Source organism: Lolium perenne, chromosome 2, assembly GCF_019359855.2.
Source record: "Lolium perenne isolate Kyuss_39 chromosome 2, Kyuss_2.0, whole genome shotgun sequence".
In the NCBI taxonomy this organism is placed as follows: Eukaryota; Viridiplantae; Streptophyta; class Magnoliopsida; order Poales; family Poaceae; genus Lolium; species Lolium perenne.
In genome coordinates, this window is record NC_067245.2 from 91,415,943 (window position 1) to 91,433,450 (window position 17,508).

General features: G+C 40.7%; 1 protein-coding gene and 1 long non-coding RNA gene across 4 annotated transcripts; one reads left to right on the forward strand and one right to left on the reverse strand.

Annotated features, from left to right (window-relative positions):
- Positions 1 to 2,518: 2,518 nt before the first annotated feature.
- LOC127330121 (uncharacterized) lies at positions 2,519 to 3,345 on the reverse strand. The gene is made up of 2 exons (XM_051356448.2): positions 2,897 to 3,345; positions 2,519 to 2,784 (listed from the first exon to the last, which is right to left on the reverse strand). Exons 1-2 carry the CDS (start codon positions 3,330 to 3,332, stop codon positions 2,633 to 2,635), a joined length of 588 nt encoding a protein of 195 aa, XP_051212408.2. The 5' UTR covers positions 3,333 to 3,345; the 3' UTR covers positions 2,519 to 2,632.
- A 10,993-nt stretch (positions 3,346 to 14,338) lies between these two features.
- Positions 14,339 to 17,365, forward strand: LOC127330122 (uncharacterized). Of its 3 annotated transcripts, none has more exons than XR_007869132.2 (6): positions 14,339 to 14,793; positions 15,529 to 15,614; positions 15,703 to 15,861; positions 15,995 to 16,104; positions 16,193 to 16,679; positions 16,794 to 17,365. It is a non-coding gene; the product is annotated as an uncharacterized lncRNA (long non-coding RNA). The 3 variants fall into 3 exon arrangements; XR_007869133.2 differs by having other exon boundaries at positions 16,193 to 16,361; positions 16,435 to 17,365; XR_007869131.2 differs by having other exon boundaries at positions 16,193 to 17,365.
- The last annotated feature ends 143 nt before the right edge of the window (positions 17,366 to 17,508 follow it).

Sequence of the window (17,508 nt, forward strand, 5' to 3'; positions counted from 1 at the left end):
ATTGACTGTATGCATTGGGGCTGGAAGAATTACTCTTTTGCTTGGAAGTGGACCTACAAGGGGCATACTGGTGAGTGCAGTGTCATTCTTGAGGCGGTGGCAGACCATGACCTTTGGATTTCGCATGCAGTTTTTGACATGACAAGAACAAACAATGATATCAATGTGCTGCAACGCTCTCCGGTGTTTTCCAGGCTAGCTGAGGGACAAGCTCCTGCCGTGAACTTTGAGGTGAACGGCCACGCGTACAACAGGGGGTATTATCTAGCTGATGGTATCTACTCGACGTATGCTACATTTGTGAAGACAATTCCGGCTCCATCTACGGAGATGGACGCTTATTTTGCAACATGTCAGGAAGCAGCACGCACGGATGTTGAGTGTGCTTTTGGGGTGCTTCAGCAGCGTTTCGCCGTTGTCAGATACCCTGCTCTCACTTGGTCTGAGTCTCAGATGTGGGAGGTGATAAACATCTGTGTGATCATGCACAACATGACCATTGAAAGCAAGCGCGACGGACCTATGCATGATGATCAACCATTTGATTATCAAGAGCCTCTTGCTGAGGTGGAGCATATACCCAAAAATTTGCCGCTTTTCTTCACATGCATAATGAAATTCTAGATGCATGTGTCCATGCTCAACTTCAAGCGGATCTAGCTGCGCATTTGTTGGCGAGGAGAGGAGCCGCCAACAATGCATGATTTTATTTCTATTTATTAGATTATATGAATAATTTAATTTTCATTTGTTTGATTGTACGAATAATTTAAGTATTATTTATGTGATTGTATGAATAATTGAAAATAGTATGAATAAAATGTGATTAATATGTTGTTTCAAAATATTATAAAAAGATAGAAAAAAATTAGAGACCGTCGTATTGGATGCGTTAGTGTCAGAATAGCGTTTCCAAATAAAGGATGCACTATTGACGTCTCCCATTCAGCAGTGCCGACGATCCTACCGACGACTATTTCGGTGACCCTAGTGAGCTGAAGATGCTCTAAGGAGAACATATCTAGTGCTCCCACTCCTTTGTATGCTACGGTTGCTACCGTATAAAAAATGTATTTTATACGTATTAAAAAATTATACGAAAAATTGTGAGTGTTCATGAAGTTTGTCCCTACAACATCTCAAAATTTCATGTCCAAATTTGACATGGATAGTGAGAAACAAAAAAGTGAAAATCCAGATGAATAGTGCTACCTAGTGTCACAAAAAGACAAAATCAGAGAATGACACTATTCATGCTGATTTTCTCTTTTTTGGTTCTCAGTGTTATTGTCGAATTTAGACATGAAATTTTAGAATATTGTAGGAACATACTTCATAAGCACTCACAATTTTTCATATAATTTTTTAACATGTATAAAATACATTTTTTATATGGTAGCAACCGTAGCATACGAAGAGGTAGGAGCACTAGATATTCGCTCATGCTCTAAGCACGTGGAAGCTGGCGTTCCGTCAAGCTCGCACCTTTGATTTACCTCGTATGAATCGAACAGCGAACGTAGGTAGCGGCAGAAAACAAACGGGCTAGGCCCAGAAACACGAAAAGGTGTCGTGGAAGGTAAGGTTTTGGAAGGGGAGGACCGGCTGGGCCTTAGGACCAGGGAGACTGCTGGCTGGGCCTGGCTGGCCTGGTTCGGCTGGGAGGTCTTTTCCCTCTTTTTTTATTAAAACATTTACATGTTCTATTATCCTGTTTGTTTTAAAACCATTACCAAATATTTTATATAGGAAAATAAGAAGATAAAATTATATTCTAATTTGAGATAAAATAGGGGATTAACTTAGCAATAAAGTAGGGTTTAGTAAAATAATTGGAGTTCAAAAATATGCAAGATGCCATGATGATGCATAAAACAAAAAAAAAATAAGCAAATCTAATATGGGGATTTTCCTAGGCCGTTACATCCCGCCACCAAGGCGCTGTGATGAAGGCCACTGGTTGAGGTTGGAGGAGCACATAAGCCGCGCAGCCAATTTATCCCCACTAAGATCTTCACACCGCGTGAGGGAAAATAAATGGGACGTGATATTTTTTTTCTCCACCCCCTCCTCCTAGAGACGACGCAGGGTTTGCATGGTATCTCGTTTTCCTTGGTTCCCAAGAGATGGACACTAGACAAAGAGAGAAAAGAACTCGGACGTGTTGGTATTTGTATGCCGGAACACAGGAAAACTTGAACGGGAGAAGCAAATCTTGCACTCGTGTTCTTCCAGGAAGTTGGGTTGGGCAAATCGGATCCCCTTTGATACCATGACAAAAAAATCCTAAAGTGGTAGTTCCCTGACAACATCGTCCAAATTGATGATGAGGTCGAACACCGAGAGGTTGGTCAGTCGATGCAACATTTCGAGGGAGCAAAATGCAAAACCATCTGCGTACCGGCAGTGCGCGAGGAGGAGATTGGAGAAAAGACAAAGCGAAACACACAGTAAGCGGAACCCAGAACCACTTCGTCTTTTTTAAGTAGTAGGAGAGATGCCGGGACAAAGGAAGACTTGAATAGGAGAAGCAAATCTTGCATTCTTGTTCTTCCCTGAAATTGGATAAATGGGGTGGACAAATCGGGCCTCCCTTGATACCATGGTAAACTTGTGTATCTCAACAACCAAATTACATGACTGATTGCATCGCAGGGCCTGCTCTTCCTCTGCCGCGCCATTCTTTGATAAACAAGAACAAAAGACAAGCAAACCCGATCGCTTGGAAGGACAGGACCAAAGGAAAATCTTGAGCCAAAACTTTGTTCCACCAAAATGTCAGATCTGAAAAGGAAACTACCAAGGATAAGCTTAATACTTGGCAATAAAGCAGAGAAAAATCAAGATTTCATACCAAAAATTGATTGAGGCTAAAGAGTTTGCTGGGATCACTCACGCCTCATATCCCGCTCCATTAGTTGGGCGTCGTGGTAGTGGTAGGTGACGCGGCATTCGCCGCGCTCAACCACGACGTCCCTGTGATACGGGCACAGCAGGCGCGCGTCCCGGAAGGCCAGAGCGACGCAGGCGACGCAGCTGCTGCTGGCCGATGAGTTGGCGCCGTCCCGAGTCCAGTGGCAGTGGGCGGATGCGACGACCTGGTGGGCGTCGGCATAGGCAGATGCGGTGCCGGCGGGAGAGGATGCATTTACCAGCTTGACGGCGAGCCTGGCGGAGACAAGCCGTAGGTTAGCCTCGTAGGTGCCGTTGGGAGCGTAGCGCCCTTGCGCCCCGCAGTAGTGACCGCCGGGCAAGCCGTGGTTTCTGGCGGCGACCGTGGCCAGCGGCGTTAGCACGGCGAGCACGAGGAGGAGGATCGCGGCGGGAGTCATGGGGGAAGAAGGAAATGTCTTCGCTGATTGCGCGTGCTGCATAGCATTAGCATATGCATACGACATTACGACGCCTTTCCTTGAGCCTGATCGTTGACAATCTGGAATGGATCGGCGGTTCGTCACATGGCCATGTGAATGTCGGACGGCGGCGCGAGCTTAGAGATCTCATTTTATTTTCCTTAGATGCTCTCAAATCAAAAATTACACTCAATTCTGTGAGATCTCACGGCTTAAATCTACTAGGAGTACATTGCCTCTAGAAGATAAGACCATGTTAATAATCGCATTGGGATAATGTCAACTTTTTTACATTGTCGAAATTAGGAAGAAAATAATTGATCATTAAACATGGCAACTAATAAGGGAAACGCATATCGCAAATTATTTCTTTACCTTTTGTTTCCAGCCACGTAGCGAAGCGATTTAGCTGAGAAGTGGTTTAATAAAGGAAATTCAGTTCGACTCCCGGGTGCATACACTTTTACAAAAAAAAAAAACATATTTTAAAGTGTTAACAAATTTTGACAAAGACAACATGTACATCTGCACAATATACGTGTGTTCGTTAAGTTTCGCGAAAAAACCGATATTATTTGTAGACTATCTTTTTTTTTTTGACATGGAACACCCAGATTCCATTATATAGGCTCAGCAAACTCACTGGCCACCAAATTACATACAGAGTTCGGGATCGACTCTATTTGTAGACTATCTAAAAAGAGAGAAAAATATCTTGTGAAAAACCTTATTTTTAGTACGGATTTTTTTTATTTTCTACACACACCGCATGACAAGTTGATTTTTCATGAAAGGACTTTCTGGACGCATAGCATGTGAAGATGTACGTGCCAATTTTTTGTTTCAACTTTTTAACATTTCAAAATATTTCTAAGATGCATTTCAAAATAAAAAGGAGCATATGCTCCCATGACCAAAACACCACTCCCCGTTTAATAATGCTTATGTTTCGCGTAAAAACATATCAGGTGCATTTTATTTTTATTTAAACCACGCAAAAAAGACGTATGCATTTACTTGATTAATAGTTTAACCCTTTGCTAGTTCTAGATCCATCTAGAATTAAGTTAGGTCTAGATCCACTCTAGAACCGTTAGATTTGCATCAAGCACATGAGAATTGCAGATAAGTGTGCAATTGCACTTTTTTCTCAATTGCACATGAACTGCATATAAAATTGGGTTGCGTTATTTGACAGAGAATTAATTTAGTTCTACGTCAACCGAAAACTAGGCGTCCATAGTTTAATACATGTTCACTTCACGCCGGCTATTTGATAGTCAGTTACATCTCACATGTAGTAAAATGGATTTAATAGCATTCATCAATTTATAGTTGAGTTGCCAACATATAGTTTTAGCAAACACATGACATCACCCAAGTAACGGATAATGATAACACCTTTTTACCGCACCATTTATTGAGGAAGAACGACCATTGATGCTGGCGGGCAGCAACTCCAGAACTTGGCGCCGGTGGTGCGTCAAGTTATCTGCAACCTCCTTCGGAGGCCCTGTGTTTGTCTTGCGGCGGAGCTCATCCTCTCCACTGCACCAAGTGGCCTAGTCCCCGGTGCTGGTGGCGGCGGCCGTTGCGCGAGGCAGAAGATCCACAATGCGGGTGGACCCGATTGCGTTTTCTCCTATCTTTTTAGGGTCTGCAATGTAAGATGTAGGGACCTGGTTAGATTAGTTCTGTTCAACAAGGTCCGGTTTGTAATTTATTCCGCACCGTTCTTGGATTAATGCAGTATCCAGGCCCTTCGGGGCCTATCCCTGTTCAAAAAAAAAAAGTAAGTAAAGCGGTCTTCCAAATGAAGAACAAGACCCTAGGTCATGATGGTTTTCACATGAGTTTTACAAAAAAAAAGTCTACAATGTCTCATCATACATGATTATGACGGTTTCACCAAAAAGTTCATCGTCTAATATTAGTGATGGCCAGCTTTTGACTATCCGTTTTTCAGTTTTTCATCACACGATCGCCATAAATAGAAAATTATAACAACTTAGTTACAAAAATGGAGTGTCCTAAATCACCTGATTTCTTATAGTTATAAAACATACATATACATGAACAACAATTTAAACCAAGATGGAAGAAAATAGTGGAAGTTGGGACACATATTTTAGCTATTAGGAATAAACAAAATCTGCAATTGGAAGAAAAATTTAAAAGCAAGAGGAATAAAAAAATCATGTCCAAAACAAATCACGAGTACAAAATAGCTAGGCCAACTAAGTTTTAGCTCAAATGAAACGAATCTTGACTACAAAGAGTAACAAATATTGTGGAACAAATCATGAATTCAAAGTGAAAAAAATTGGACCATAATTTTAGAGCATGTGGAAAAAATCTCGAGTACAAGAGGAACGAAAATTTCAAACATGCCGAGCAAAGTTTAAAACATACGAGGAACAAATCACAAAACTGCTAGTGGAACATAATTTTAGTCTAAGAGCAACATAACTTTTGCCCTTGTAGAGCAAATCACATGTATGCGTGGAATAAATAAGCACTCGTGGAACATATCTCCACTATAAACGTAACACCTTTTTTGTAGAATAAATGAACCCAAAAAAATTAAAAAATAGAGAAACCTAAATTAATATATAACCATAATAATAGTGAATGAAGGCTAAATAAAGATAGAAAAAAAGTGCGGCAAGTAATTCGAGATAGAGGGAGTAGTATATTATATTATGATATATATAAAGACCTAGTAGAATAGCCATATGTTCACCACTTGATTTTTGTCGTCATCATAAGTAGATTCTTAGCTATGCTTGTAGATGTGTGGATGGAGTAACATCAAGGTTGTCGAATAGCCTCACTACGGATCATAATATAGGATGATGGCAGGGAGAAGACTAAGAGAGACCTTTGGGAAATAGGAACTTGATCCACACTATGGATCATACCCAACCTACACATTCTATCTTACTGATCACGACGGATGAAGATTATGTAACTTACTTAGTCAAAAAAAGAGCCCATGTGACATGTAGCTGTAGTGCAAACCTATCCAACTGTTTAGTTCGGGGTGTTTTCCTTCGTGGCGTACAAACATGGGTCACTTGAAATGACCCCTATGCTTGGCACCCCTTCATAAGTAACCCGAAACCATCGCCTAGCTGTTTCACGAATTCTACTCCTCCTTCCACAAAATTATGTCTCAATTTTGTCTAAACTTGCATGTATCTACACACTAAAACACGTCTAGGTACATGCATATTCTGACAAAGTTGAGACTTTTTTTTAGGATGGAGGGAGTAGTTGTTTTAGCATTGCTAAGCAAATAACAATACGATGGCAACAAAAAATCAAGTGAAGAACATGTGGCTATCCTACTAGGTCTTTATAGCATAGGATAATATAATATACTAGAAAATATCTGAAACAAACATTACAACCGTAAAACTCATCTACATGCAATGGAAAATATTAGGCTAATGGAAGTGCCACGTGCCTTCGTTGAACAATTCTTTTGTTAAATAGGAACTTTAAATAGGATTTAATGCAAATAACGAATTTTCTATATAAGTTAATTTTGAAAAATATAAATAAGCATACAACTAGATATAAAATTTTAGTATTAATCAACTAAACTCATTTATAGAAATTGAAATACATCAAAAAAAGTACTAAAACTAATTGGTTTAAATTTTACATGCGGTAAGTTTTGAAATCATTGAAAGTAATGGTTTCATTGTGTTCTTCATATTGTTGCGATTCCGTGGGTATCTAATTGCAATTTTTCGACCTGGAAAACTATAGTGTCGTGGTGAGCAAGACAGTGTGTGGCTTCATTTGCTTCTATGAATCGCCACCATGCCGAGTCACTAGTGATTGCTTAGCGCCATTAGCTCATTTCCCTGAATCTAGATCAAAAGCAGCATCCACATTCTGTTTATCCCTTCATGTAGCAGGTTCTGTCTATCCTCCTCTACGTATTGCGTTTACATTGCCTTTCAATTTATCACAATTGGCGAGAATGCCCAGGATATTAAGTACTGTCCGATCTATGGTTGGCAACTGTTCTTTGTTCTTAATTTGTCCTCTCAACCACCATATATTCTAGCAATCATGATTGTAGCTATACTATTCTGGATATTACAATTGACACATCCAGATCTGTTTGAGCATAGCAACTCAATAACCATTGACCCTGATCGGAATAAACTGGGTGCAGTCCTCACACAATCAGCAAGACACAAGCGGCCAAGCCTTGTTAATTTTCCTTAGCCCTCGGACAGCAAAACAGCATATGCCTCAAATCTTCTGCATCGCCTAAACACACCGGGCAATTAACAGATGAGCAATATGTATGTTTGACAAAGTGCAATAACATTGAATAATGCCATGTTGAGCTCGCCACCGGCCTGAAGATGTGAAACTTCCGGGGCACTGACGTTTGCCATGCTTTCTTCCACCCCTCATGAGAAAATGATCTATCCGAACCATCAGAGATTGATATGCTCTCCTCCGATACTCCATTCTCCACTCCATACAATAAGCGAATTTGACTTGAAAACAATCAGCTTTGTTTGGATGCCACGCAATAAAATCACGTTAACCATGGTTTGGTAATGGGATCCGAAGAATACGCTCCACATCGAGCAACTGAAAATCATCTCTTTGGTTGACACAAGCTACTATTACCTTTTAGTTTCTTAATTAATGTAGACGTTTTCGCAAACTAAATTAGTTGCCAAAACATCCTATCTATCTATACCTACTAATAAAGGAAGTAAGGTTTCTCCCCTAATTTTTCGTCCGTTTTTTTAATGCCCATATTTCCATATCAAATTACAAAGTTTGCCACCGTTTAGTGAAAAGAATGATTAGATCGTAGGACCTAAATGCGACCGTCGCAAAATTTCGTAGCGGTCTGGGCCGGATGTCTCTGCCTGGGAGTAGTCCGTACGTCGTTCTGATGGGCCGGTGCTAAGTTGAATAATTTTAGTGGGCTCATGTTCTACGGAGGCTACTTAGAAAAAGTACTCGACTACTCGTAATAGAAAGATGATGGAATAGTCCCACCTCGCTGATTGGTAGCATGTGCAGCCGGCTTATGTACCCTGGCAAATTGCCCGAATGTACCAACCTGCGGTCTTGAAAATAACAAACAGCAGCACAGTTCGTTGGGCAAAAGAGAGCAACGTGATGGTAGTTGCCTAAAAAATAAAAGGAGAACCATGTACAAGGTGGCCAATGGGAGAGAACAAGCTTGGGCGACCTGACGTCTTTGATTGGATGGTAGTTCTCATCTCTGTTTTCAAATTCTGGAATTTCAAAGCTCATAGTACGTCAACAAATTATATAATTTTTATATGTGTGCATTGTTGTATTATACTCCGCATCAATTTAATCAGTGGCGGAGCCAGAACTTAATGCCTGTGTTGTCATTTGGAATCTGTGATGTCAAATACATGTACTTTTTAGTTATTTTAAATATTTTTTACAAGATTAATACGAAAATACAAAGAACTTGGCACAAAGCTGTCTGGTCAAATGACCACACAGGTCTCAACGTGGCTCCGCCACTGAATTTAACTAGTTGAATGCCCGTGCGTTGCTACGGGTCTATAATTTTTGTTCTCGGTATTATCATCCGATCATACTCATCCCCTCCAACAATATCACCAATGCATTCCCTAGTCCCCCTACTAAAGCAACAGTCGCCATTTTGTGTATAGGATAACATAAAGAAATATAGAATCACCATTATCAAAATAAATCTAGGACAAAATCTAAAAACAGTGGTCAAACAAATTGAAATTGGGCAAACCTTTTTACAAGTAAATCACATTATTTTGATAGTCTTTTGTCTCCTCAAAATGAACAGGCAAAGAAACCTAGAAAAAGTTGTTAGTTTAATAAAATTTCAAACTTAATTTTCAAACAGACTCTATTTTATAGAATACGGAGCTAAAATATAATCTATCATTCTACCCCCTACGAGGTAATTGTAGTGACCCCTCACATCACCTGCAGTAAGGGTTAGTACAACCTGTACAATAAGATAATTGCTTGCAGAATTGAAGTGACCTGTAGCGAGTGATCCTTCGGATTTCAAGGTTCTGAATCAAAAGTACACAAGAAGGAAAAACATATAGCACCGCCTCTTGCAGAAGTAGCTCACCACAATTCTTTAATTCCCTTTCTCTACAAGTCCAATATTCTGTGGTGAAGGACTTGATTGCACCGTTTTTAGGTCCTGGTTGCAAAGAGTGAGGGACATGTTCTAATTTTCTTTTTCTGAGGTCCTCTATATATTTTTGTACCCTTTGATACTTTCCTGGTTCAGAAAAAACAATGTAAAGTTAGATTTGCTGCTATGTCAACCAAAGTGAACCAACAAAAAAACATAGTAATTACAAGTTTTTTGTGGAACCGAGTTTGGGCTGACTATATGGTGTGTATCCATTTTCAGCCTTATAGGATTATCTTGGATTTGAAGCGACAATCTAGAATTTTGTATGCTTTATTAATTTGCTTGTGTAACCACGATGACAAAATTTAGAGAAGGGAATTGGTAGCAACTTCGATCAAGTATGGGGTCTCTGTCTAATATCCTTTGTGCAGGTCCGACATAAAAGAGGGGTTGTTGGTTTTCCACGATTGAAAGCTGCTGGTTGATCATCCCGAATATAGAGTAATAGGAGAGATTGAAATAAAATCCATTAGAATGCTTGAAGAAGCATAAAGCTGGGTTTTTTGCTCCCCTAATGATCAATTGTCCAAACAAGGATATTCCTTAGCATGCAAAGATCTAGAGCATTTCCTATACGCTGAAGTGTTGATCACATACTTTTGTACAACTTTAAATGGGAGTATTGTGCTGGGATACATTTATTATATATTTCTCTATTACAAAAAAACAAGTTAATAAGTACAAGATATTTGGGTGTACTTCTGTAACAATAATGATTCTCGTTTATCTATGCCCCTTTGTACAAACTTGAAGACTCGTAGGAAACGTAACATCTAAGAAATTGAAACAAAAACAGTTTGAAAAAAAGAAACATACCCGCAAGAATAAATTTCGGTGCGCATAGCATTAGATAGATAGAATAGATGGTGCTCCTTGGTTAATTCATTATTGACCTTGATTACTTTCTGCAGGTATGCATTCATCAATTCAAAGAAGACGTAAATATCCCCGAAGTCCCTTTTTGATGGAGGAAATATTGTATGCATGATCTCAACTATATTAGTTTCTCTCAGCAGCCGGTTTAATTTTCTCTATCGGAGAATCCAGTCAGCATCAGATAAGTACTCAAAGATATCTATTTGCATCACCACATTTGCTGAAGAAGTTCATCTCCGATTAACCCTAAGATAAGTGCAACATCTCGAGTTAATACTGCACAGTGGACAACCTTTTCTGAAAAAAACATACATAAACACACACGGTGAATTTTTTGGTTCTTCCTTTTAAATTTATTATTCCCTTCTTTGTATTTTTTTCCTATCATGGTTGGCCCTTCCCATTTTTTTGTTACTGTACATTGCATTCCCATTCTAGATAATTTTCATTTGATTTGATCCTCCTAAAGAAACATGATCAAAACCGAAATCCTAAATACATTCACCAAGAAAACAAGAAACATGGATGAGGTGCATACAAATATGGGCTTGAATTCTTCCGGCTTAGGTGTCCGCTGTAATTCAGATCCACCACCAAATACTTAAATGGTCTCCAAAAGAGAATGCCCGGTGTTGTAGCTAGCCCTCACTCAATTATATTTTTGTACTCTCCTGTTGCAGAGATTGTTGATAAGCAACAAAAATAAAAAAATAAAACTGTCAGGAAAGAAGCACTTACTAAACAGAGCTAATGCATATATTCAATAACCTTCAGATTATGTTTATATCTTAGTTTTTGCAGCACTGTCATGCAATATACCACCCATATACTGAAAACAAAAAAGACCTAATTTTGGAACGTTAACAACGAACGAATACCTCAAGAATGAAAGATAGAAAGCTATCAAGCGAAATAAATGGTAATAACTTGGAGCTTTAATGGACAAATTCTGAGAGAAATAGAAGAAATCTGCACCATGTAAATTCACTGTGAAAAACTTCACATGACTAAATTGAACCAGCGTAAAAACTTGTAAATTACCTGACATACCTTCTTGTAAAATGGCATTGGTTCTGCTCGGGCAAGCAGCTGGCAATGTTGTGCTGTGTAAGGCTATCCTAACATGGCATGCCCTTACTTTCAAGGTGAACGCTGCTTAGGGACAAACTTGGCACTATGGCAGATGCATAGTTTGTAAAGAAAAAGATCAATCGCTCACCACCAACCAGATCCATTGGTTTAGCTTTCACTAAAATCTCAGGGATTAGCTTCACATTGTCCCTGTAGTAATTGTGCAACAACACATTTTTTTAGTAGCTTTAGCAAGTAAACAAACCGCAAATAATACAGACACATTGTCAAACAGACATCACATTCAGCGATTAAAATATATCGAAAGTTCACAACAGTTGATGTTAAACACTTTCTTGCACCCACTCATGTAAAAGTATCTCTTGTGCCATAACACTTGCACTGTAGCCACCAGCAAAATGTGAATCTTGTTTGGGCTTCTAAGAAATAAGTAAAACTGAACAATGTGAATGAGGATTGCTACCTTGTGCATTCCTGCAACTGTAGTTCTAGCTGCAGACCCGGAATTGTCCCTGCAACTAATCAACAAGGTAGCAATCCTGCAACAATCGATCACGCTATGCATAAACAAATATTTTTTTAGGTAATGAATTCCTAGGAAACCAAGTAAGGAAATGCCCCTGATTTTGTTTCCTAATTATTTGTATCGTGATTGATTGACGGCATGAGCGTTAAAGAAGGCTGTCAGATTGTTTCCTTATTAATTCGTAGCGTGATCGATTGTTTCCATGATTGTTGCGGTATGTCAAACGGAGACCGTAGGATTAGTTTGGACGGATAGGATGCTTTCAATGATGACCACCAAAGTGCGTTGAGTGTCAAACGACCAACTTCCATTTAATAGTAAAGATTCACCAAGAAAACAAGAAACATGGATGAGGTGCATACAAATATGGGCTTGAATTCTTCCGACTTAGGTGTCCGCTGTAATTCAGATCCACCACCAAATACTTAAATGGTCTCCAAAAGAGAATGCCCGGTGTTGTAGCTAGCCCTCACTCGATTATATTTTTGTACTCTCCTGTTGCAGAGATTGTTGATAAGCAACAAAAATAAAAAAATAAAACTGTCAGGAAAGAAGCACTTACTAAACAGAGCTAATGCATATATTCAATAACCTTCAGATTATGTTTATATCTTAGTTTTTGCAGCACTGTCATGCAATATACCACCCATATACTGAAAACAAAAAAGACCTAATTTTGGAACGTTAACAACGAACGAATACCTCAAGAATGAAAGATAGAAAGCTATCAAGCGAAATAAATGGTAATAACTTGGAGCTTTAATGGACAAATTCTGAGAGAAATAGAAGAAATCTGCACCATGTAAATTCACTGTGAAAAACGTCACATGACTAAATTGAACCAGCGTAAAAACTTGTAAATTACCTGACATATCTTCTTGTAAAATGGCATTGGTTCTGCTCGGGCAAGCAGCTGGCAATGTTGTGCTGTGTAAGGCTATCCTAACACGGCATGCCCTTACTTTCAAGGTGAACGCTGCTTAGGGACAAACTTGGCACTATGGCAGATGCATAGTTTGTAAAGAAAAAGATCAATCGCTCACCACCAACCAGATCCATTGGTTTAGCTTTCACTAAAATCTCAGGGATTAGCTTCACATTGTCCCTGTAGTAATTGTGCAACAACACATTTTTTTAGTGGCTTTAGCAAGTAAACAAACCACAAATAATACAGACACATTGTCAAACAGACATCACATTCAGCGATTAAAATATATCGAAAGTTCACAACAGTTGATGTTAAACACTTTCTTGCACCCACTCATGTAAAAGTATCTCTTGTGCCATAACACTTGCACTGTAGCCACCAGCAAAATGTGAATCTTGTTTGGGCTTCTAAGAAATAAGTAAAACTGAACGATGTGAATGAGGATTGCTACCTTCTGCATTCCCGCAACTGTAGTTCTAGCTGCAGACCCGGAATTGTCCCTGCAACTAATCAACAAGGTAGCAATCCTGCAACAATCGATCACGCTATGAATAAACAAATATTTTTTTAGGTAATGAATTCCTAGGAAACCAAGTAAGGAAATGCCCCTGATTTTGTTTCCTAATTATTTGTATCGTGGTTGATTGACGGCATGAGCGTTAAAGAAGGCTGTCAGATTGTTTCCTTATTAATTCGTAGCGTGATCGATTGTTTCCATGATTGTTGCGGTATGTCAAACGGAGACCGTAGGATTAGTTTGAACGGATAGGATGCTTTCAATGACGACCACCAAAGTGCGTTGAGTGTCAAACGACCAACTCCCATTTAATAGTAAAGATAGTTACAATTAGTACGCAGGTTTAGAAGATGCGGAAGCTTAGCCTAGGTTACCTCGACCGATCTTGGGATACTTCGCGAGTTAAAAAAAAAAGGGAACACGGTGGATTCGGCCATGTAAAAAGATTTTTCATTTATCCTTTTTCTATTTATTTTTTACATTGGAGGGTTGAAATATACTACAAAAATACGGCAATTTTCGTGGTTTTTTAGAAGTAATCAATGTAAACATATCTATACCTATATGCAATGAGTAAGGACTCAAAAATAAAATATGAGGTGGTGTATCTTTTAAATGTGGCGCCGTGGCAACGCACGGGTTTTGTGTTAGTCTCTACTTATACTTAAAAAAACAGGAAGGTGTTCCGTCATCAGAGGGTAAGTTGTTTCCCTTCGTCATGCGTCGTCGCGCTTCGTCGCAGGTCGTCCACATGGGCCAGGCCCATTAAAACCTACGCTTCTTCGATTGCCCCAAAACTATGGCTCTCTCCCCCTGGGTGACGGCGTGAACTTGGCGGCGGCACTACATCGCGCCTATCCCCTGCTTTCTGTTCCACTTCCATAGCTCCTGCTGCCCGACGACGAGGATGCTAGAGAGAAGGCTTCAGCGTTCCCTCCGTTCTGAGCCCCCGGCATCCACTCCCTTGACAAGGATCGACAAATCCCCAGGGTCGAACAGCTCCTCGATACGAAGGCGTCGGCCGCATCGTCTTCATTGTTGCGCCATCGAAGCAAAACTCCCGTACAGCAATTGACGCATGCTCGCCGGAAAAGAAAGGGGTCCGCACGGTTTGGAGCCCCGACGAGCCAAGCCGTCCACACCATCGTCACCACCTCGTCCTCCCCGTCAAGCTGGGACGCCCGGAATCGACGCCGCCGAGCCCATCTTCCCCGACGCCGGTCACTGACGCCGCCGTCGATTTCGACCTCCCCAGCCGTCGCCGACCTTCCCGGCAGCACAAGGGTGAGCCACAGGTTCTCCCGCGCCCTCTCTCTCCCTCTGTATCGCCGCCGCCACGCCCGCCTGCGAGCACCGCCGCCGGCGCCGCCCCGGAGACGGCTGCATGAAGCAAGTGGATCCCGCGGGGGAGGTAGCGACGACGAGGAACAAGAAGCATGTGCTGGCGGCTGCGGCCTTGCGGGAACTGCAACTCCTACATCCCCGTTCCTTGTATTCTTGAGAGCGTTGGGAAATCCCCACCATCAATCTAGCGCCATATAGCTCAGCGGCTATGGTACGACAACGTTGTACTAGCTAGCTAGGGGCAAACCTTGGATACCCCTTTACCCTACAAGGAGAGGATCTGCGAACCGTGGACCTCTGTTTTTCTAAAAGGTTTGGAGGTCCAACCCTAGGGCCAAACCGGGCCGGTTGCATCATGACCTGGATCAGAAACTGCAGCGGTGAACATCGTGGAGAGCGCAACGACATGAATAGCAGGCGTGGTCACGCTATCGGCGGTAGGGCTCACCGCCATCATGTACCTGAAGCCCACTGATTATTAGTCGAGTTCTCTCATCTATTTTATTAGTGTTGTATGAATCCCGCCAGCCTACTGATTTCGTGTTTACAATAGATGCTGAGTTGTTCATGTACTCATGTGCAAACAAACGTTCTACCAGATCATCAGTTTATTGTTTCATCTGTATTATAATCCTATCATTTTGTGGACTGAACAAAACTTATTTTGACATGCAGTGTCCTACCATTCTATCATATGACTCTCTTTCTGTTGAGGTGGATAAGAACTTTCTGAATGCACTCTAAGATTCATTTGTCCAAGGGTAGGGCACTCCGCTGTTCTGTTAATTCAAAGTTCATCCAGAAACTTTGTCATTGCCTTAATCATTTTATTTATTGCCCTAATCACAGGTTTCAGTGGGGGTGCTAGAGAAGTCCATGATCTTAAATGCAAACAACGCTCCAGATAGCACCGTGGTGGTGGTCAAATAATCCCCACAGCCCGGTGGTCTACTCAGCCTTTCTGATGACTAATCCTTTTCTTATGGAGCCCATGTTTTTTATGTTGAGGTTAGTTATAGACTCCTTGAAAATAGACTTATCATTGCTATCTAAAACCATGTGCACATATTTTATATTTGCTTTATCTTTTGTTGGGTTAAAATAATTCTGTTTTCACGACTTGATGTGATATTTGTGGTAGATCCAAACTCCAATTGATGTGTATCTTCTATATATACGACCCTGTTTCGGCGATGTGGTCATGTGACAGCCGATGTACCAAAGCCAGGCATTCTGGAATATGTTGTGAAGGTAAGAAACCTGTTTTTTCTTCTGAATTTAGCCTTATTTTTCACCTTACGTTAAACTCTTGCTGACTGTATTTTTTTTTGATTGTCAGGCATTTTTACCTACCATAGTCTTTTGGGTTTGAGACAGATCTCAGATACCATAAATAGGGAAACGCATTTTGCGATCTTCTTGACAAGAGCATTTTCCTCCGGCCTCTAGAACCGGCACCTAGACAACAACTTGCCCGTGAGTTCATGGTAAAGATCCTTCAAAGGAAGGTAAGATATACATCTAGATACTGAAGAAACATATAATAATATATTAGAGCCTGATGATGATACCGGAGAGAAGGTGGCAGTGTCCCCTCCCCTGCGGTCGACACATCCCTGCCCACGTCTACATCCGAGGAGGAGCAGCCGCAGCAAGCGGTGAACATTGCAGAGAGAGCAACGAGATGAATACCGGGCATGGTTGTGGTCCCCTTCTCGGAGGTAGGGCTCGCCGCTGTTGTGTACCAAAAGAGGCATGCCAACATCTATGTCCAGGTACACTGACTACTCCCTGTGCCTCTGAGCTCGTCCTATATCTATGTCCAGGTACACTGACTACTCCCTGTCCAGTAGCAAATCCTTGGTCCAGGCAAGCCAGCCGCTTATGAAATGTTTAAAGGAGATACAATTTATCGTTTTCCAATAATCTGATCATTGCAGGAGCAAATCTGTCGTATATTCTGTGGATTTTTCTGTATGTGTGCTGTTCAAGAGGAGAGAGTTCCAGTTTTGGTGTTGAACAAAATCAGACCAATATCCCTTGTTAGTCCAAACGCATATACTTTTGGGGATGTCGATTACATTTTACATTCTACATAGAAGATTTACAAGTACTTCTGAATCACACATGTTATTAGATTACCTTGATTCTTGATTTGGAGACGATGATGTGCATATGATAAGCAAGAATGCAACTTGTCCTCGTTCTTACATATGGGTGTCAATATTGTAAATATGTAGCTAGAATTGGTAATATTGTTTTCATGCATACAATCACGAGCAGTGAGTAACTGAAACACAATGGCGGTAACCCTGAGCTTCATTTCTGATGTTGTAACCTTGTGGATGTCGAACCATTTAAACAATCAGAACATTTTTGCCTGTGTAAAATTTCGTCGATTTTATGGTGTCTTTGGCTGTTGAATCTGCAGTCAGGCTGCTGATATTTGTAGTCTTGGGAGATTGCGATAATAAAGTGTCTACTTTTCTTCCCAGTTAAACATTGCATGCATAAAACCAAAACAAGAGAATTCATGAAAACTCAGTCATGAAAATCATGAACGCTATATGCACCTACCATGCATGATGTGATGGCTAGCTGCAACTTTTCTAAGAAACACCTGGGAGCATATGCTCCCAGTTTTAAATTTCTTTT